Source organism: Seriola aureovittata, chromosome 17 (assembly GCF_021018895.1).
Source record: "Seriola aureovittata isolate HTS-2021-v1 ecotype China chromosome 17, ASM2101889v1, whole genome shotgun sequence".
Classification (NCBI taxonomy): Eukaryota; Metazoa; Chordata; class Actinopteri; order Carangiformes; family Carangidae; genus Seriola; species Seriola aureovittata.
The window spans coordinates 689680-713093 of record NC_079380.1 but is presented as its reverse complement, the minus strand read 5'-3'; the positions used below and the strand labels follow the sequence as shown (position 1 = coordinate 713093).

Genomic DNA, 23414 nt, shown 5'->3' with positions numbered 1-23414 from the left:
TGAGGCCATTCTACCTGCTGAGGGAATTCTCACATGTTATCATAATAGCAGTGTACATTTCCCCCCTCTGCCAACACTGATGTGGCCTCCGATGTCCTCCACTCTGTCCAAAGCAGGCTGCAGACACAGCACCCTCATGCCTCTCTGGACTCCACTCTACCCACATTCACCCAGTATGTCACTTGCCCCAACAGAGACAATAAAACACTCAACCTACTCTATGCCAACTCAAAGGAGGAATACAACTCATCACCTCTCCCTCCCCTGGGAAGATCAGACCATAACCTGGTTCACCTCCTCCCTGTGTATGAACTTCTTGTATACAGGCAGCCAGCAGCCACTCGCACAGTCAAGAGATGGTCTGATGAGGCTGAAGAGGCTTTAAAGGACTGTTTTGATTCAACTTTGTGGGAAGTGCTTTGTGGTGACCACGGGGAGGATATTGACAGTCTGACACACTGCATTACGGACTACAAAACTGTGTTTTTTGAACATTAAACCCTGGATCACTCCCAACATCAAGGTCCTCCCCAAAAAAAAGAAGAAAGCTTTCAGGTTGGGAAATAAGGAGGAGCTGAAGGAAGTGCAGAGGGAGCTGAGGAGAACGATCAGGGAGGGAAAGAACAGCTACAGGAGGAGGACCGAGAAGCAGCTGCAGCTGAACAACATCAGCGGGGGAGGTCTGGAGGGGCTTTTGAACAATCTCAGGCTACAAGGAACCCAACTGCCAGCCTGCAGGGGCCAGGAGGTAGGCGAATGACCTGAATCTCTTCAATAGATTTGATCAGTAATCTGCCCCTTCCCCCGTCCTGTCCCTCCTGCAGCAGCCATGACTGTCTGAGCCCCCTGTGGTCTGCCTCACACATCACCTAGGTCACAAGCACACACATTCACTACATCCCCTGTCCACTCCCCTTCCCCCTCATCCCCAACCTCCAGCACACAGTCAGGCAGCTCCAACCTGTCCCTCACAACAAGTCAGTTTAGGAGAGAACTCCGGAGGATAAAGGCAAAAAAAGGCTGCTGGTCCTGACGGCATCAGCTCACGGCTCCTCAAGTCCTTCACTGATCAACTGTGAAGGATAGAGGAGAACCATGTCCATCTTCGGCCCCTGGTGAGCCCATCGATGGACCCGCTTCAATGTGCTCATCAGCATGGCATTGGAGTGGATGACGCTGTCATCTACCTCCTGCAGCGATCCCTCTCCCACGTGGAAAAGGCTGGGAGCACTGTGAAAATCATGTTCTTTGATTTCTACAGTGCTTTCAACACCATCCAGCCCACGCTCCCGAGGGACAAGTTTGAGTGCACAGGAGTGGACCATCACCTCACCAAATGGATACTCGACTACCTCACCTTATGACCGCAGTATGTGAGTATCCAGGACTGAGAGAGAGTTGTCTGCAGTATAGGAGCCACACAGGAAACAGCTCTGGCTCCGTTCCTCTTCACCTTCTACACTGCAGACTTCTCCTACAAATCCACTAACTGCCACCTGCGAAAGTTCTCTGACGACTCTGCCAGGGAGTACAGAGAACTGACCCAGGACTTTGTGGACTGGTGCCAGCGGAACCGCCTCCAGATCAACACTCAGCAGACCAAAGAGCTGGTGGTGGACTTCTGTAAACGGAAACACGTTCCTCCTACCGAACATCCAGGGAATTGACATTGAGATAGTGGACTTGTTCACCTAAACAATAAACTTGACTTGACTGACAACACTTATGTACTGTGCAAAAAAGGACAGAGCAGGCTGTATCTGCTGTGGAGACTCAGGTCTTTTGGAGTGCAGGGGACACTCCTGAGGACCTTCTATGACTCTGTGGTGGCATCAGCCATCTTCTATGGTGTGGTCTGCTGGGGCAGCAGCATCTCAACTGCTGACAGGAAAAGGCTGAACAGACTGATCAAGAAGGATAGCTCCGTTCTGGGATTTCCCCTTGGCCCCAATGCTGCTGCTACTTTTTGTATTTTGTATCTTCTATATTTAGTATTTAATTGTACATATATTATTTTATTTTATTCTATTATATTATATTATATTATTATCTTTAAGTATTTGGTTCTTGTCATTTGGCAATCTGTTTTTTTTTTCTTTGTACTGTCTACTTTGCTGCTGTGACGCGGGAAATTTCCCCGCTGTGGGACTAATATCATCGTATCTTATCTTTTCTTAATTGCAGGTCCGTCAGGGCAGTCTCCAGCTCAGCTGACCTCCTCGGTTACTCAAACTGATACTGACAGTGTGTTAGCTGCTGTTGATCTGTGTTCAGATCCACATCAGTGGATTGATGGAGGAGGGGCCAGTGTGGGAGGGGGTCTACAAGAACTTGCTCAGATTTAAGATATTTGGCAGGTTAGGCCAAAGTCAGTCAACTATCATAGTAGCTTGTTTATAGAAGTTGGCTAATAACTTAACAGCCTTGCTAAGATGAACACATACCATCAGTGGATAGTCAGCTGCAGAAGATATTACATTACTGCAAGTTCATCCTTGTTTAATGGTGTTTTGCAGGGCTGCATGATATGAACAAAAAACAAAAACATATTGCAACTAATTTGGAAGATATTGTCATTTCAGTTGAAATGATAATTTTTACATTTAATTTTCACTGAAAAAAATCTAAAAATGATGATGATATAATTTTTGTTGAGTCTTGTACCAAACAAACATGTTTCCTTTATGTCTGGAGAATATGATGATGGGACGTCTCTGTAACATATGACACATTTTAGCTTTATCAAGAAAATTACAGCCCCTGTGAATTGGATATTGCACTTGGCCATATTGGGATTTCGAATATATTTTAATTATTCAGTTATAATTGTGCAGCCTTGGTTTTTTTGATAAATTAGACTATTTTGCATTTTACTCACAGAGGTTTAATTATAGTAACGAGCATAGTTGCTTTCAACTGGAGCAGTGTTGTATTCTCCTCCATGGCATCTCTGTGTGCTTGGAGGAGCTGAGCCCCCCAGGAAAAAAAGGGGAAAAAAGACTAGCATTACAAATTTATCACATTTGCACACTATAATTTTTCAATCATGCAAGTGAAATGTTGCATTGTACTGCTCTGTATGCTGTTATTGTTTAAAGGGCTTGAGCTGCTGTGCTTTCAAAGGATGGTATCAGTAAGCTTGGAGAACAGATTGCTTCCGCACCACATGGGTCTGCCTCAGCAGCATGTTGTCTGCTGTCCTCTTCCTCCTCTCCCACATCTCTCCCTTCATTAGCTACAGCTGCCACAGCAGCACTGGTTGTAGCCTGAAAATATTGGAAAAATTAATTGGATAGCTAATCAAACTAGTCGGGACTGTTCAGCTTTCCCAAGTATGTTCTGCAAGTTTCCAGGTACTATATTTTGGTAACAGGTTGTCCTAATGTGGACGCGTTCACTCTGAGAACGAGCAGGAGAGAGTGTGGAGTTTGCTCAGTACTGTATTCAGCCAAAATTCATCACATCAGTCAGCAGTAAGAATCTTTACAGTTGAATAGTTATTCATATCATATCAGTAAATCAGGCAGATCCAGTCTCAGATCTGAATCAGGAGCTATAGTGTTGGAAATCAGGTGAGCCGAAGTCAGTATTTGTGCTGCTATGTCTATATTTATTTTACTGTGTGTACTGAGCATCTTTGACACAATCATTTCCTTCAGGATGAATTCAGTTTTATCTTTTCTCATTGTCATAGCTACATGTTGTGGGCTGCCACTCAAAACTGATGAACAGCAACCATTAAAGGGTTCACTGAAATAAACTAATTAAATACTACATTGAGATTGAAAAACCCTTATTTCAAAAGCCCATAGATAATTATTAGACTGTTTCAGTGTTGCATAAATCAATATATTCCTGTCCTTTATCAGGGCCACAGGTTATCTAATGTTTCAAAATTCTTCCAGTTCCTGTGTATCTTATACACACTGTATGTTTAATGTTAAATATGTGCTCTTTAAAAAAGAAGATGCATTAATGTTACTTCTCTTAAATTTTAATCTCTTTTTTTTTTTCATTTCGAGGCACCAATGACCACCTGGTTTGCATTGGCGTCCTGTTATCTGTCCAAACCATGAAAGACAAAAGAGTTTGACTGTGTTTGTGTTGTTTCCAGTCCAGAGCAGAGACAGGATAGTGCATAAAAGCTGCATCTCAGCACAGGAAGATATGTAGACAGAATCAACACACTCACCCTTGTGCTGTCAGCACACACACACACACACACACACACACACACACACACACACACACACACCCTGCAGACAGCTGGATTAACCTGTGTGTTGAGGACAGGAACAGAGCTTGTGTGAAGGGGTGAAGCAGAGTTCACAGAGCTGGAACATGGACTGGCAACATTAGCAGGCTGTGCTTAACCAGACCGAGGTTTTGTTGGTGGTTACATCCCTGTTTATCCAAAGTCATATAAAACTAAGGACTAAAACTAATCCTAACCCTAAACATTTGTGTGAAATTTTGTCATAATTGCTGTGAAGACTTGAATAATGGCTAAAAAGTGTTTTCTTGACATTTGACCACCGGAATCTAATCAGTTCATCCTTGAGTCCAAGTGAATGTTTGTGCCAAATTTGACACCGCGTTCCTGAGATATCGAGTTCACGAGAATGGGATGGATAGAAAACCTAAAAACAATATGTCTTCGGCTCTGACTGTCACCCGCGTGGAGGCATAAAAACACAGTTTGGATGTGTGTGTGAATGAGTGACTGTAGCTTGTAGTGTGAAGCACTCTGAGTGGTGGATAACACAAGAAAAGGGCTGTGTCAGTGCAGTCTGTTTACCATTCAGCACATTTGTGATGCACACATTTCATATATTATCATTTAAATGGTTTTCTCTTTGTAAGCAAAAGTATTTGTTGTTCATTCAGCACATCAGGACTGAAAAGTTGAAACTGCATTTAGACTATGAGATTAAATTTAACTCCAAAAATAAAATAGTCTCACTACATCTACTAACTACCCTACGCTGTTTGACAGACAGTGTAGTAACGTAGAAACAGACACAGATAGAGCCGTTTGTGTCTTGATGAAGGATCATCTCATGGGGTATTGTGTAAGAATGGTGTAAAGCAGCCTGACGGTGTCCACTAAAGCTGCAGTGATTAGTCGATAAATTGATTAGTTATTGTTTTTAAGCCAAAAGGCCAAAGAAGTACTGATGACATCACTTTAAACTTCATTTGTATGGGGTTTGGATCGTTGGTCACACAGAAGACAGTGTCTGAAGATGTCTCCTTTGGTTGTTGTGAATCACAATAGATATTTTTCACTGTCTTTTGACATTATACAAACAAAATTAATAATAACAGATATTATTGAATCCTGTGATAAATTCTACCTTCATTAAGTTTTTTTAATGTTCAGTTTTTGTTGAAACAGTTTTAAAAGAGGTGTTGGTTCAACTCTATGGTCTTTGTGGAGACTTCAGTTGGTGGACAGATGAGAACAGCTATCATGTTCAGAGATGTTGGCAGTGATGCACAGTGTTGTTATTGCTGTTTCATTGTGGACAGAGATCTGAACGAAAACATTAGTGTGTGGACAGTCTTTTTACATGTAGCTGGATTAGTATGGTTGTAGTGTTAACTAAACTCATGCAGGTCAGAATAGCTTCAAATCAAATTATAGATAGGATTATTCATGTTTGTCTGTAGTGTCTTGATTTACAGGTTTTGTCATTTATCTGTAGAAAATAATGTCAAAAAATGAAATTAAATGCCCATTTAGCACCTGCGCTACTGGTCTTTTTTTTATCTGTAACACAACACATAACCAGCATTTTTATTCATTCCATTCTGTATATTTCTATTAAAATCCAATAGAAAATTCCCATTATCTCAAAAGGTGACTAGTTAGCATCCCTATTTAGCTTTACTAACCTCAGCTCCTCCGAGGTCACCATCCTCCTTTCTCTTCCTAACCAACCAGTTTAATAGACTCATCTGAAAATTGAAATATAATTTAACTATCAAGATGTATGTGTACAGGACAAATCTGAGTTTAGTCTAAGCTTGTACCTGACGTAAGGTAGTAATATCATTGCAGCCAAGTCAAGTAGCTTGTGGAGCACCCTTTGCTGTGCTGTAATTACTAACAGGATCTTAACACTGACACAGGTAGTAATGACAAGCAGCTGATTAACGTGACTTCCTCTTTTCCAGCAGTTGGGGAAACAACCTACAACTTTTCTTGGTCTTGAAGCTGCAGCATTTATTAACTGCCACACCAACATTAACTGCCCATACTTTACATTTACCGCCAACAACTGACAACTCACCGCTAACCCTTTCCTGTGCTTCGCTCACATTCACCACTTCACTGTCACTTTTCTGCCGCTCGCTTGTTACACACTGCCCTATTCTAATATAACGTTGGGTGTTGTTGTGCTCACACAGTGTGTGAGTGAAAATCATTAATAGCCTGTTGATATTAATGATTGAGTGACATTTTAGCACCGGCAGCGCTCATAATCTAGCAGTAGGTGGTGAATATATCTGAAACGCTGGTGTTTGTGCAGTCGTCACCATTGTTTTTATTCTGACTGAATTTAATTGGCTGTGATATTTGTACTTGGCTTTTCAGCAACTGCTGCTTTGTTTTACATTCATCAGTGTCTCTATAACCACCACATACAATGAATGTTCACAATACTCTGTGTTGCTGATTTGCACTGTTGTAAGTGTTGTGATCTATTTGTTTATTTCAAATATGAATTTGTTTGTTCATTAATTAACTCACTGTTTGTGTATGTATTAATTTTCTGTATTCTGTTTTTAAATCTCTTGTTACATGAGCTGTTACATGACAGTTGAGCTCTATTGTTTGGAAACCTCAGTGTTGGGTCAGGGGCAAGAGAAGATTGAGAAACACTGGAGTAATCCTGTAATAAGCAGCTTTAGCCTTTGGTTTGGAGCATGTATGGTGGGCCTCTGTGCATGGTTTTAACTGTGTATGTGATGCTGATGCCCATTGATGTGCAAGAATTGTGTCGATAGCTGGTCATTTCCTCTCTCTCGGGGATGACAGACATGCTGCAGGCAGTTAACAACTGAACTTTCAGATTAGAATACTTTTATATAGCACCTTATGAATAAATAACGTTTCTGTCCAAACAAATACTCCATGTTAACTAAGCCACAAGTGTGATTGGTCGAGACACAGTTTGTAAAGAGAAGACAGCATTGTGGGTAGAGAACAGCGGCGAGGGGACAGACATCTGAAAGAAGCTTCAAAGCGGTGGAAAGAAAGGAATCACAACTTCCGGTCAAGACCTTCAGAATAAAATCAGAGCAGAAACAGGATGCAGAGATTTGTGAGTTGGGCCTTTAGGTTGAGTGACCACATTTGATGATTCTAAAGATTGATCTCTTGGCCATATAGCCCACCCCTACTCTCATGTAAATCCACCACCGTCAGGACTCCACTGAATCAACAGAGTTAAAGACAGAATTCGAATCCACATCTAGGATGCAACGTTGGCTGTAATGGATAATCTAGAACAAGAACAAAATCCTGATGTGTGTTTCTCCCCTTCAGGTATCCGAGTGTTGGTGGATGCTCGTGAGAAACTACACATCCCATGGGGCAACCTTTCCAATCAGCGGCACGGAGACACCATGATGGCATTTGACACCCGGTCAGCGATGGCGCATGGTCACGGCATGGTGGAGGCCAAAGTTTTTCAGCACTACCTGCCATCCATCTGCGCCCTGTGGGCCGACCAGGGCATCCAGAACGCCTATGACCGCCGCAGGGAGTTCCAGCTGGTGAGTTATGGGGTTCCATATCCAAATTCCAGACCAAACATCCTTATTTGGTTGTCCTTGTGTATCTGGTACAATCTTTGACACTGTACACAGGGACAGAGGTGAATCTGTGGTGTCCACGGACGAGGACAAATTTTGGATCTGTTGAACCTAGAGCTGCTGGATTATGGCAAAAATCATAATCACAACTATTTTGATCAATATCGAGATCAAAATTGTTAAACATGATTTCTCATTGACTGTGGAAACGGCACACGTTTATTGAACTTTAAAAAAACCTTTTTCTTTTTAACAGTGGACTTTCTTCAACTTTAAATACAATTCAATGGAAAAACAAATAAAAGAATAATTAAAAAGATTTGATTATTATTATTTATTTAATAAAAATTATATAATATCTAAATATATATAATATAAAAATCCATACAAATAAACTGGATCAAAATAAATAAGATCAACTACAATACATCAACCCTGGCGGCACCTTTTTGATAGTGAAGCCAATATCAAGCACTACCAAATAAGAAAAAACATAAAATAAAGAAACAGATTTCAAAACAAAAAGCATTGTGGTTATTTATTTTTTCCGGTTATACACACTATAAGTTAGTTATCTGAGCGTCTGACTATATATAGAAAGTCTCTGAATTGGCAAACTGTTCAAGATGACGCACTCGTACGTACGTACTACTACTACGTATGTGGATGAAATAAGTTGCGAAACAGAATGTGACACAATAAGCGTTTTATCTCGATTATCTTGTTCTCATTGAGTCAAAATCGTAATTCAAAATAAAATTTGATTAATCACCCAGATCTAGTTTAACCAGATCTTTGACTCATGTATCAAGTTTTCAACCCCTGTGCTTAGTGTTTGCCCTGTGTTGCCAATTTGACATCCATGAGACTGCAGGAAGTCCAGTGATCACTGTGGAGTAGGTTGAGGGAGCTGTGAGTGGACAGATGAACATTGACAGTAGAAGATAAAGGCCCCTTCTCACAGTGGACTGAGCTGAGCTGCAGCTGCTGAGTGCACACAGATGGACACAGATCAGCTAATGAGGGGTTGCTTCTCTCTGTCCCTCTGCCTCCCCACGCCCTTCCTTCCTCCCAGTCTCCCTCTGCTCTCCACAAGCTGAACTTGTGGTCTGACAGTGTCTCGCTTACAGGAAAATGATCTGTAAGTGTCCTGCAGAGATTGGCTCACCCTTCATCTGTTTGGAGCAGCTAATTATCAGGTTCAAAGAGCAGAGTGTGTGTCAGTCTTTTCTAATGTTACTCTGCTGTTACACGTATTATCATTATGATGTTGTAGTTTCTAAGCTTTCTGCCAGCCTGCCAATTCACCTACTGATTTCCCTTTGAATTAAAACAAGTCATATTAGTATAGTCTGTAGAAGGAATCCATTTGATGTTACCGAAGTCACCATGGTTTCCTCCCCAACACAACTGTTAGCATCTGCCAGCATGCATTCACATTAGGGTAGTCATTAGTGTTGTTCAGAATTAACAGTTTAACCGTTAATTTAATAGTTTAAAATATCCTAGGATGTCAGAACCATTTGCGTGGGGCTCACAGGTAACAGACTGCGCACTAGACTAACCCTACAACAGGTCCAGATGTTGCTATGCCTGAATAAAAACCAAAATCCGAGCTGTCCACTGCTTAGGACTTAGGTCAGCCTGGACTGTTTACTTTTTTGAGGTCTTTAAATTTGACTGCAAGTTTCCATTTTTTAAACCTGTTGTTTCTGATTATTAATCAGCTGAGAGAGGAGGAGGGGGAAGAGGAGGAGATTTTTGATGTCGTGCTCTGGGGGATTCAGTGTGTATTTTCTTTTATATATATTTATCATTATCTCTCCAGCCACTGCGGGTCAAAGCCACTCACTCTTTGCTTTTGAGAACATTTTGGAAGATGAATAAAAAGTGATGTTAAAATCATGTAAACGTCGGCTTTATTACACTCGTTAATACACTCTTAAAGACTTGGTACTCTCGCCTTGACCCCTCTCTCACTACTACCTACTGTCAGTCCTGACACATTCACTTTTTTCCCATATTAGAAGAACTAATTATATCTGCACTCTGCACTGTTTCACCTGTCCTCACAATTCTCCTCCTTGCGAACTCTCTTTTTAAATTAATCTGTGATTTGAGATTTTTCTGGAAAAAAAAACATACACTCTGGGATGTAACGTTAATTTAGGGATACTTTTCAAGAAGCTGGGTGTGCTTGGATGTAAAATAGATAATATTCACCTGTTTGAAGAGCTGCAAAATCAGGTCGCCGTCTCTTTCCGCAGGCAGAAACATAGAACGCCACTACATTGCCGTAGTGGCGTACAGCCGCAATTGCAGTTACAAACCCAAATCCACCGAGTACCAAGAAAAAAAGTAGGCCTACTAGAATTTTATCGGGCGGTGGAGGCGGCACAAATTTTGACGGAGGTGGCCACCTCGCAATTCTGTACGCTGGAAAAACCCTGCATGAATGAATGTGGGTGAAAGAGTTTAGACGGATTAGGATCCAGAGGACAAGTCAGACATGTCTTCCTCAGTGAGAGTGAGAAATGCAGTAAGTGAGACAGACTTAATCAGAGGAGCTTTATTGCGGTTTATTGAATTCTGCGAGTTGTCTGCTAATGGATCTTGTCTAACAGTAAAGAACGATGAAGGCCATGAAGTCATCAGCTGGGAGACGTGGCTGGTGGAGGAGGCTTTTGAAATTCCAAAATAATTTCCAAGTGTCTGTAGCAGAGCTGATTTTGTGATAGTAAGGCAGAGGTGGAGCGGAGTGTATCTCTAGCATCATTCACCGTTACTGACAAGACTGCAATGCATTGGAAACTGAGAAGGGACACAGAAATAGAAGCTCATGTAATGAGGTAAATAAGAGGCTGGTCTGTCTTGCATTTCCTCAGGATTACATCCGACTGTTAGCCAGCTTTGTGAGTAGGAGGGCTGCAGACCTGTGTTAGATCAAATTGGCTCAAGCATGAGAGAAAGTCATCCCATGGTTTGTGTCAATAAGTGCACTTTCTATTTAACATGACCAACAGTTTAAACACACAGTTTAGACAGAGTGTATGAACAGGTAAACATGCCTTCTTGCACATCTTGCATTTGGATTTGCTTTTTCGCTTCAATTGCTTAAAAATGTTCATACATTTCAACCAGATTTTATTTAATCACTTTGAGAAAAAATTTAATGGGGTGTCATTCCAGTTTGCTCCAGCAGCACTACACCTATGATCATGTGACGAGATGCAGGAGAAGGGTGGTCACGTGAGACTAACATGGTTACAGCTCCACACATCCACAGGACACTGTAAAAGACATATATTAAAAGATCAATCTCTGGATTTTATGAATCAATACCGGAATATTGAAATGAAGATGAATTTGAATCAGAGACATTTTTTTCAATCCAGCCATAGTAAATTTCCATTGGTTGTGAATATTAAAGCCCGACCCACCTCCTGGCTCAGATGTCGGAGCAGTATGGGAGGAAGCATGACCCGAGAATGTGCAGCAGTGTGGGCTAGAATGTCAATATGTTACTGCATAGAGAAGACAAGAATGAAATAAACTTTATTGACAGCAGACCAACTGAGAAAGATGTCAGAGTGAGTGAGGACTGCTGGGAAGTCAGGAGATTATTAATATGATGTTGCCTTTCTTTTATTCTTTATGGAAGTCAGGTTTCTGCTTATGTTTCTGTTTGTTTCGAATGACAGAAATGCTATGGAGAGTTTAAATGATGGTAAGAAGGCAAGATCGGAACAGCTGACGCTTTAGTTATTTACCTGGGAAGCTGCCTGTCAGTTACTTTCTTCATTTAAACAATGGTGTAAAAAACATCAGTAGTGATCAAACAGAGATAAATGTCATTTCACAATGACATTTTCCAGAGTCCAGGGTGATGTCTTCAGATGTGTGTTTTGGTCCTGAACCTAAAGAGAGTCATTTCAGCAGATCTGATCGGGGCTGCATGTAGCTTTAAACCAGGACCAGGTCTACCTGCCGTCAGGCTTGGTTTAGTGTAATGTTACTGCTGTTTGTTTTCTCACTCTGTGGTGGTGAGTGGGTGCTATCATGAAAAAGTGATGTTAATGTGACCCACTTCCATATTGATATATAAGGGACTCATGGTTTTTCCTGCATAGAGAATTGCGAGGCGGCCGCCTCTGTCAAATTTCCTGCCGCCTCTGCTTCCCGATAAAATTCTAGTAGGCCTACTTGTTTTCTCGGCACTTGGTGGATTTGACGTTTGTATCATAATCCGTGCATCAGGCAGAGCCAATCCGAAATTACCAAGGAAGAAGAATACGAACGCGCTGGATTTTCTGCCTGCGGAGGGAGGAGCCGACCTGATTTTGCCGCTCTTCAAACAGGTGAATAGTTGCCACCCTTTTTCACATAAAAGGTGGCAACCCTACAGATGAATATTATCTCTTTTACATTCAAGCACACCCAGCTTCTTGAAGAGTCTCCGTAAATTAACGTTAAATCCCATCGTTTATGGGGTTTTTGGTTTTTTGGGGTTTTTTTTTGCATAAATATCTTATTTTAAAAAGAGGAGATTCGCGAGGACAGGTGAAACAGTGCAGACATCATTAGTTCTTTTAATACGGTAAAAAAAAAAAGTTAATTGATGTTACTGATGATACGGTTAATGTGTCAGGACTGAGAGTAGGCGTAGTTCTCTGCCACAAGTGGAAGGTGGCGGTGGAGGAGAGGATCAGAGCGCGAGAGGACCACCCCTGCCTAATTTTCGGCAAGATAAAACCCTGAGGGAGTTTGAGTCATGTGACATATTACAGTGGAGATTCAGCTCAAAGTTTGTCTTACGAAATGACTATCTCTCTTCTCTTTCTCTCAGGGGGAGTCGGTCAAGTATTTCCTGGACAATTTGGAAAAGCTCGGACAGTCGGTAAGTCCTGCCCACTCTGCAAAGGCTCCACGAATCATAGACCCCCAGCAGGCAGGGTGCGTGCGGAAGATGGGTGTGAGCACTTAGCTAGTCTGTTGAAAAGAGAAGTGAAACTGTTGCCTTCCTGTCCCCAGTCATGTCTCCACATTGGGTTTTTCCAGTGTGCATGCACTATTTCTCCATGTAGCTGCCAACACAGCTCACTCACAGCGCCCACCAACAGACAGATTATAGTTGTGAGTATTATTCTGTTCTAACACTGGTAACAACTAAACATTTATTTGACTTTTTGGTTTTACAAATTTAGGGCCAAAAGTCCCAGATGTATAAAACAGTTCATCCTGAATTAGAGACAGGAAATGACACGTTAAAGACTGCGAATAGCTTCACTGAGCCATTTAGAAACAATTGAAGATGTGGTCATGGGACATTCTAAAGGCCCATGACAAGTGACTAAAAGTCAATGACAAGATATGGGCGCTAAGCAAAGGTTTCCCTGTTCACTCAGCATTATCCCCCACCCAGCTTCCTCTTGGTCTATCAGTGCCCCTTCTAAGAAATTAGGAAAATTATTCTGAACAGAAGAAGTAGTCAGTGAATCTCTGCTACAAGTCCGCTACAGGTATCTGGTTAATTCCTTTCTTACAAACTCTTTAATGACTTGGATGGACTGTGCCTGAAACCTGGTAAAAACTTTCTGGCACCATAGAATCTATAGGAACAGATGTTGTTAAACCTGTATTAGAACAAGTGAGAAACGCCAGCTCTTGTATCGTAGACAGTTTCCCCAGGCCGAGCAAAGTGCTTTCACACCCAACCTTTCTCTTGTAGTTCAAACAAACCCTGACACGTTCAGTTTGGTTCGTTGAAGTTGTTGTGAATGCTGTTGGTTGTCACACCAAACAACCAGACTAAGTGGTTTGTGTTGTGAAAGGAAACCAGATCAACCACAGAATTTCTTTTTACTATTTTTATAATAACTATTAGTTTGTTTTCTCTTGTTTATGTGTTTTATTTATGTGTGTGTGTATTTGAAAGTCTAGATATGTCTGTAAATATAAAGATGTATGGAGATACATAGTACGATATATGATAGTAGTAATACCAAATACTTGTGTCTAGGTTGGGGTGAGGGTTAGGTCCAAAATTTGTGTCAAGATGTCTAAATACCAAGAAATGTATCAGTGACATCAACTTACACAATTAAGAATTAGAAAATAGAATTTGGTTCAGTGATCTGAACAAGTGACGTAAGTATATAAATCGAGATCATCTGGTAGCCATGGTAATACAATCTGCATCAACACGGGCATGCAGGGATTTTCCCTCATACACCAGGAAGTGCGAAGGGGTTTTATGCAGTCCTGCATTATAATGTGAGCGAAACAGTAACTCAGCTCCCATAATGTTAAGATATTAAGATTAAGATCCGGTTTCCAGCTGCTCCTGTTCTGATTCATTAGCTCCAGCCACGGTCGGGACTAATAATTCTCATAATGAATTTTTTTACACACTTCACCAAAACCATCCACTGAATGACTCACCTGTTGGTGTGTGTGTCTTCCTGATTACACCTCATGTTTTTGCAGGAAGTCAGTGTGAACATGAAATGGACCAGAACTAAAGGCCAAAATAAATCTGTTTTTCTCTCTGGGCCAAATGAACTGATCTGATACACAGCGTCAGACTCTGGGACCATCTTCTTATATATGTAGTGCCACGCCAGTTTTTGTTGTACAATTGGAGCAAACACTGAGCTGCTGACTTGAAATGCTGCTGAAATGAAAGACTTTCAAATGAATCAACACAGCTTCAACACTGATATTGGATATGTAAGTTTTGATATAAACTATAAAATTGTGTCTATAAATGTAATAACTCGCTTGCAGGACTACCTCCCCAGCCAACAGGACATCCTCCTGGCCAGAAAACCGACTAAGGGCATCCACGAGTATGACTTTGAGATTAAGAATGTGCCCTTTAAGATGGTGGATGTGGGTGGTCAGCGCTCTGAGAGGCGGCGCTGGTTCGAATGCTTCGACTCTGTCACTTCCATCCTCTTCCTTGTCTCCTCCTCTGAATACGACCAGGTGAGTCATCTGGAAGCAACACAGTGAGAACACACAAACACTGGACATTGAACTCCTGAAGGTGGCTGAGTTGACAGGGTATTCCACTCAAACAGACCAGGGGTCAGTTGCACAAATCAGTGTGTCATACTAAGTTTTCTACTTACTATGACACTTAATGTTTAATTTTTCCTTAGCTGAGGGACTTAAGGGTGATGCACACAATTTCTTAAAAGGTTTCTTTACTTAAGGAAAAATTTGAGGTATTTGCAGCAGTGAAAGAGATTTTACAGCAGTAAAATTCTACTGTTTCCATGGTTTCATGGCTGCCATTAGAACTTTTTTTGTTTTGAGCGGAACTTCACCACGGGACAAAGGCTACAGTCCATTTCTCTATGTCCCTGCCTTGTGTTGCTGTTTGTGTTTCCACTGCATCTGAAAACCACACCAGACAGAGATTGTCATAATGACGTTTGACCCCAGCACACGTCTGTATTCTACCTCCTCCAGGTGCTGATGGAGGACCGGGTGACCAACCGGCTTAGTGAGTCCCTCAACATCTTTGAGACCATCGTCAACAACCGGGTCTTCAGCAACGTCTCCATTATCCTGTTCCTGAACAAGACGGACCTGCTGGAGGAGAAGGTGAAGCAGGTGTCCATCAAAGACTACTTCCCCGAGTTCTCGGGCGACCCCACAAGCCTGGCGGACGTCCAGCGCTTCCTGGTGGAGTGCTTTCGCAAAAAGCGCCGTGAGCAGCAGCAGAAACCGCTGTACCACCACTTCACCACGGCCATCAACACTGAGAACATCCGGCTGGTGTTCCGCGACGTCAAGGACACCATCCTCCACGACAACCTCAAGCAGCTGATGCTGCAGTGAGGGGACTGGCTGGAGAGGAGGAGGAGGAGGAGGGATGGGTGGAGGCAGATGGAAAGTGGCTGTCAAGGTGCCTTTTTCCTTACCCTCCCCGCCACCACCAGCCCGTCAGGGGAGCAGGCAGTGACACTTTTGAACTTTGACTGTGTATTAAAGCCAGCACTACTACCAGCCCCCCACCCCCCACCCCCCCACGCTTGCTCTCTGCCTTAATGAGCTTGTTCACTGTGACTTATAATAGCTGCCTGTGGCTCAGAGCCCCCACCCCTTCAGACCACTGTAAATGACCCCAGCCCCCACTCTCTGCCCCCCATCCACATTCTGTGGTGCCCCCCTCGACATCCTTTATTGTGTATCTTCCCTATGTGTTGCTCTTATTCACATTCACACACTGTCCTTTTCTCTATGCTGCTCTGACCACTATTGATAGGGATGGGGAGGAGGAGGGGCTTGTTTTAAATTGGTGTAGCTGACTAGCTGTGAAAGCCACCTGCAGGCGCCAGCGAGATCAGGAGCTCAGCGACTGTTGCCAGGTGTTTGGGGGAGGGGCTGGTGAGGAAGCACACAAACAAATAGACCACTTGTAAAATAAAAGACTGTGCGACCAGGCAAGTGCAGGGCTGAAAGCGACACGTCGTATTTTGCTTTTTCTCAGGGCACATTGTGAACCACTTCTCTGACCTGATGCCTCTGCCCTTCAACAAGTCACATGACAGATGTTAGTGGGTCTTTTCTCTCTGTGTGTCATCAGAACTAAAGCAGAGCTCTGGCTGTCTTCAACCTGGAGCACATTTTACCCTCAGGGTCTTCATGACCACATTTTCTCCTGGTATTAACTTGTGATTTGTATGTAGCTGTATAATGTCATCTGACCCACACACCTTTGCATTTACACTTGCTATTAATAAGTTATATTGTTATCTCAATTCTTTTGATTCATTTTTTTCAAGCAGAAATACAAATATGATGTTTTTTCAGATGTGGGAATTGGTTGTTTCCTTGACTTACACTTTAGTAAGTTGAATAATTCGCAGTCCTAATTGAATCTAGAACACGCAGCACCCACATAACTTGGAACCAAAGACCTGCTGGGTCAGAGCATCTAGGAGCCCAAAACAAACATCCTGGACCGTATCCAGATATGGCCAGCACATCTGGTAGCGTGTTCTCTATGTGCATTTCCAACTGTGTTAATTAGTTTGTCCATATTCAGATACAGATCACATGGTAATATCAGGGTCACTGTGTCTGTGGTGTGCTTCCATTTCTATCCTGCTTGCCTTGCTACTGCTGCTCTGTTTTACAGTTTGGCTGGTGGACACACACACATCAACCCCACAATCATCTGTAATGAGAACATAAACATGAACCTGAATGCTTTGGCAGCAGCTGCTTGTCTGTCAATGGTATGAATGAATAGTAAGCAGTGTGGTCATAGTGAAGTGAAACCGAGCAGATGTCCCGTGTGTCAGCTGTAGTGCAAAGCAGCACTGAGGCAAGCAACACGTCAAACAGTTGAATCTATCACTGTATGATTGTTAGAGGTGACATCACACAGTGATGTCAGATGTGTGTCAGAAGCATCATTTAGTTTGAATATTGGAACCGTAGTGATGCTGTGGCGATTAAAGAGATAGTTTGGGTTAATTGATGTGGAGTTGTATGAGGTATTCATGCTTAGTCAGTGTGTTACCTGCACTAGATTCAGATCAGCACACTGCCAGTTAAGAGAAGCAGCAGGGAGCTGAGTGATGTGCTGCTGTGGGCGGGGCCAGCAGAAAAAAACGCGTTCAAAACAAAGTGAAGATTAGCTCTTTGTGATTCACTCAGCTCACCTGTGGCTGCAGCGTAACACAGTGTGCACTGTAGGTACTTGTGTGTAGGAATATAGTAGTTCAGCAGTTGAAAAAATGTAGTGCCAAAGGAAAGTGCTGTTTTCAGAGGAAGGTAAAGCGCTGAAAATATTCTACATGAAGCTAAATTTAAACGGATATTGGATTGTTTTCGTAGGTATTTTAAAAAGTGTTTAAAACAACATCAAGTTTTTTCTGCTGGCCCCACCCATAGCCGCACATCGCTCTGCTAGCATACCGTGTTCCCTGCCACCTCTCGTAACTGGCAGCACGCTGATCTGAATCTACTGCAGAAACACTGACTATGTGGGACTACCTCACACAACCCAACGGCAAATAACCCCAACTATCACTTTAACGCTGCAGTGAATTGTTAACAACGGGCTGATGATGGATGATGTGGTTCAGGTTGAAAATGGCCAAATTTTTAGTGAAGCCCCAACAAATCCAAGCCTGAACGTTTTCTCTCTCCACCTTTAGTGCTGTGTATTATACAAGTGAGGAGGCTGCTCAATCTGTCCTCGCTCTCAGAAGGTACCTGTTCATGTCCACCTCTCCCACACATCCTAACTTAAAAGAAAAGGGATAAAGCCAGTCTGTATATTACTAACGATCCTCAGCAGTTGGTGTCTGCTGGCTGCTCTCACTGTTGTGTACAGGTCACGTATAGTTCACATTGTCCTTAACTCCTTTTCCTATTGTCTAATTCATCATCATGTATCTCTCACACCAACCTCACTCTTGTCTCTAACAGCTGATGTAACCCTGCACACAGATGTGTATGTATGACCGCAAGTGTTATTTTTATTCGATTTTTACTTTCATCGTCAGATGGTGTTTATTTAAAAGAGAAGCGGGCGTCTGGTGGTTTGTCTTAAGGTGGTTTAGGAGACTGTCGCATTAATCAGCTTCCTGATGTGTTGAGAACATGAACACCAAAGTCCTCCAGTGAACTGGCTCCATGCTAACTCTTCAACACATGTTGAAGATGATAAACATGTAGAACACAAGTTACAGATGTAATGAAGTTTGACTGACAGCAGGTTTGATTATGTTCAGTGTCACAGACTCCTCAGAATCAGCAGAGCTCCATTGTTTTTTTTACTCTTTATAGTTATTGTTTTAAATACTAATGGCAGCTAACCACTGAAGAGAGTGAGTAACACCCTGTTGTAGCTTGAATATGCTCCAGTTACCCCACAACCACAGACCCTTGTCTACAGCGGATGTGTTTCAGTCTGTACAGGTGACACAACAACTACAGAGGCTCTGAAGGGACATGAGCCAAAACCAGACTTGTGAGCAGCAGAAATTTGAAGTTTTTTGCTCATGTTTTTTTCTTTTTTTTTTAAGGGGGTTAGTATCAACCCAACTCCTGTCAGCTGCTCTTAATTGTTAAAATTACACCTCTAAACATGAGTTAGACTATAATTCTGGTTCTGTGAGTTCAAGATGGCTGCCAGAGACTGCACATAAGACCCTGATCTCCAGTTAAATCACTCAAAAAAACTGGATTTAGAACCTTAAAAAAGCGAACCAGTGTAGCTGCAGATTTGAGCTTGGTAAGCATTCAAACGGCCAATGGTGCCCATCTATCTCTGTTCACACTGACACCACGGTCACTGTGATGGATTACACAGTTCAAATGTCTGTTAGTGGGGTTTCATAATGTGTGAAAATTAATGGAACCAAACAGGATCTAGTGAGTGGACTAAAACATGCTAATCTTTTTTCTTACTGTTAGCTAATCCAGCCTGTGTCAGATCTGTTCAAAATATAACTTCATCATCAGCTGCTGCTGAAACAGCTCAGTACACTGACGTCAGTCACATGACCAGTTGTCTCTTCTTTGGGTCACGCATTTCAGCTTCATGTTCCTCTTTTGTCCTCACATTTTCATGATGAACCAGTTTGATTTATCATTGAGTAAATGATTCATCAGTCACATTGAGAGGAAACATCTTGAGAGACAAATCCCCAGACCAACCAGGACCCTGCTGTCACTCAAATGTGTGCTAGCATGGAGCAGTGAAGTTATTTGGCTGATTTTGGTGTGTGTGTTCCCAGCTCTGAGAGAAGCAGTTGACTGACAGGACCAGAGACCAAAATCTCAGTGAATTCCTCAAGCTTTGCAGCACCAGTCACAACCATTCTCCTTCTGTCAGTCTGTGCATCGGTATAAAGCAGCCTCTGTGTGTGTGTGTGTGTGTGTGTGTGTGTGTGTGTGTGTGTGTGTGTGTGTGTGTGTGTGTGTGTGTGTGTGTGTGTGTGTGTGTGTGTGTGTGTGTGTGTGTGTGTGTGTGTGTGTGTGTGTGTGTGTGTGTGTGTGTGTGTGAGAGAGTGAGTGAGAGACACACAAACACTGTCCTGTCTGCTGCCGCTTGGACAGCCAATCTAAAACCCAGCAGAGGCCTCTTTGTCTGGATCGTTGTGTCATGTCATCACTTTAGGCCAGAAGAAAGCCTGTAGTTACACACACACCATGAAGTCATCGCAGAACAGGCTTGTACCCTGATACAGCCTCTGTCAATGCTGAACAAACTTGGTGTTGATGACTGGAGCACAGACAGTATAGTGATGAGCAGATGGCTGAGCGATGATGTCCCACATGCTGTGACTCTGTCTCAGCTCTTTAGAGGAGCCTCTGTGAAGTCACGTTTCTCCTCAGTCTGACAGCACTTAGGTTTTTCATCCATCTTCCTACATCTGATGATTCACGGGAAGATCTGGACTCTATGGAGGAATAAAGACGAAAGCAATTCTGAAGAAAAACTGAATTTGATGTTCGAAGTACATTTTAAAATTTAAAACCATATTTCAGGATAAAAACATAATTTAATGTGAAGCTTTCTGGAACATTATTCTAAACACAAAGGTTTGTGTGTTTGTGGTGGTCTTAGGTCAGGGTGCCATTCAGGCCCAACACTAAAGACCATGATAGGACAGAGACCACCGGCTCATGAGTGACACCAGACCATGAGATGTATTTGAAAACTCTTGACAAGCTGTCGAAGTATAGATCATTTTTTCACACATTCATACATTGAAGTCAGATTCTCAGAATTCCTTCCTTCTCTTGCTGAGGTGGACCGTGGCTCTGCTGAAACTCGGTGTGTTGAACCCATTAAAGGGCACATTTTGCTTTAAACAAATTCAGCCATGTCTGGAAGTAAGAGATGTGAGGCAACCTGAAAAAACTGCAGCACACTTCCTTCTCCACCTGTCTCCAAGAACTCTGTGCCTTCTGTGCATCTTTGTAGTCTCAAAAACGTGGGACAGTCTCATGTATGGTGACAAGTAGTCATGGGAAGAGTGGAGCAACGAGCTTGAGAGAAAAGCTGAAACTCTCCTACTCCTCCACACAATTAATTAACCGCTGTATAAAGACCTAATCGTCTCTTTCAGAAAGTTGCAGATTGTGTTGGATGCAGCCGCTGTTTCAAACACTGTCACATAATCTGAGGCACTTTGTTTGCAGCGCACTGAAGCCCAGTGTCCACACCTTCTAATCGTCTGCCTTAAATCTGACGAGTCTGTCTCTGTCACCTCGGTTCTCTGCCGGTCCATCCAGTGCCGTCACATGTTCAGCATCTACCTTCAGGCCTCACACATGGATTAGTGAGTAGATCCTAAGCTGCTGGTGTCAGGTGCTGTTTACACCCTGGGATCCGGTAGGGATCAGCTTTTCGGATCTGTGAGGAGGAAAGACCTCTTTTTAATCTGGAGGCCTTGCTTGGTTACTGCTCCCAGAGCTTTGACTTGTGTTGTGTCCGCTGCATCCTGTGTGAATCGGACATCGGTGTTGTGACTGTGACGGTTTGGTTCAAACGCTCGGACTGAGAGAAACGCTGCTGTTAAAACGTTAGGTTGTGAGAAGAAACCAGTGTCACTGCTCCACAGCCACCACTTGGTTTTATGTTGTGTTGAAAAATAATCCTGATCTCACTGACTGATGATTCTGTTAATGCCAGTGTTTTATAGAAATATGTCTGTAATCACATCAGGAAAAAAATCTGCCAAATATACTGATCATTAGTGCCTCTTCTCCACGCTCTGCCTCGACTGTCCAATCGCGTAACAAAGGTTTTATACTGTGTCTCCGTTTTTTCAATGATGCCACACAAGCAGGCTGTTGTCATCATACTAAGTCATTTACAAACATTTCTCTTCTCAGTTGTGGTATTTCCAGATAGATGATCTTTCATTGTACAGTCTAACTTATACTGTCTGACCTTCTACTCTCTGAATAAATCCAGCTGTTTTTTAAAAAAAAAAATAACCTCTGTGCTCTTCTAAACATGGCTGCTTCACACCTGACGAGGACCTGAACACCTGAGGAGGACTGGAGCTGAACAAACAAAACATGTTTTACAAATGCACTATGATTCAATAACAGTGTGGTTTGCAAATACAAACAATTAAACTAGTACATTTTACTTTGCAAATATTAAACTTACCTGTCAGACAAATAAACAACACACCTGTAAAACATCATGCTGCAGGAACACAGTGAGTCTTACGTATAAAGAATATACTCTGGGTTTTCAGTCCTGCGACGGTGGTTCACTTATTAGCAGGGTAAATCACCGTGGTAACTTATGCTGAACTCCTTATCTGCTCCGGTGCAGGTTAACTTCAGAGGATCAGATCAAAACCTGTCAACAGCCAAACAATTGACCAATCAAATCACTGGAAAAACTGAGTCATCATTCCTACAGGATCCTTACAGGGACAAAAGAGTTTACAATAAAGTGTTCAATAATAACGAGCAGTAGATATTTATATAAATCAGTGGAATCGTTTTTTTCCATGTGTCCACTCTGGTTTTCAAACAGAGCTTCTAACAAACAGTTTATCACTAAATAACCACATCTCAACTATTAGAGCTTCATTTGATCTGACACAGATTCTTTAATCCGACAGGATTCCTGACAGTGATGAAGCTTTTACTCTCCTCTTCATCACTGCAACATGAGGAGAAATTAAAAAAATGATCCACACACTGTTCAATATTTCCATGATTAAACATTTCACAACATCTTCAGCACTACACTATGAAGACAGTCGTCTTTTTAAGATAAGATCTAATAAAGGAAGGGTTACTACTGTTCAGGTAACAGGTAAGTGGGTGTATGTGCTGATGCTCCTCTCAGCTCAGCCACATTTATATATGACAGTGCCGATAAATTTGTGACGGAATGAGGCCGAAGCTCATTATCATCTGGATGATATTTTCTATATTTATCACATGAATTGGATTTCAACAGAATCATTGCATTCATGTTAGTTCTTGAAGTCAAAATAAATGTCTTTCCATCATTATTTATGTATTGGACATTATTCAGACCAAAATACATTAATACATTGATGATAGAAAGAGCCAGTAGAGAGCGCTGTTTTCTCACTTATAGAAGCACAGTATGAACAGCTATGTGGCCACTGTTATGAACAGTGCATCATTATGCTTAAATAAACCTGCTCCTGCTTTTAGTTCCATGACTAAGTGTGTCTATGGGTGCGTGCATATGTATATGTTGCATGGTACAAGTGTGGCTATATCTATCTTTATTTGGGTTTTTTTATTGAATTTTCTGTCCTGGGAAGATGGGAGTGGTCAGTAGGGGTGTTGGGCCTGGGAGAGCTTGTGTCTACATACAATTTGCATACTAAGAAATCACGTCACTCTGGCTGAACCTGCTGTCAGCTCACCTACATGACTGCATATGTAGACAATGGCCTCAACTAGTTCACCTGGAACTCCCAAGCCACAGGTAAGTCTGTTTCTCTCTGCTGCTGTTTTCTGTTGTCTTCTGACACAAACCCGGCTGCTAGCAGTGACACAGGTCAGCACCACACCATATCTCTTTTCTTTTACCAGACAGGTGACACATT

General features: G+C 42.3%; 1 protein-coding gene across 1 annotated transcript in view; it reads left to right on the top strand.

The window, feature by feature from the left end:
* The window catches only part of gna13b (guanine nucleotide binding protein (G protein), alpha 13b), a 29143-nt gene extending 7583 nt beyond the window's left edge, over positions 1 to 21560 (top strand). The window contains exons 2-5 of the mRNA XM_056401080.1: positions 7556 to 7785; positions 12671 to 12721; positions 14611 to 14811; positions 15301 to 21560. Of these exons, the coding sequence (XP_056257055.1) occupies positions 7556 to 7785; positions 12671 to 12721; positions 14611 to 14811; positions 15301 to 15672 (854 nt within the window). The 3' untranslated portion in view covers positions 15673 to 21560. The remainder of the gene's footprint in view (positions 1 to 7555; positions 7786 to 12670; positions 12722 to 14610; positions 14812 to 15300) is intronic.
* Positions 21561 to 23414: the final 1854 nt, after the last annotated feature.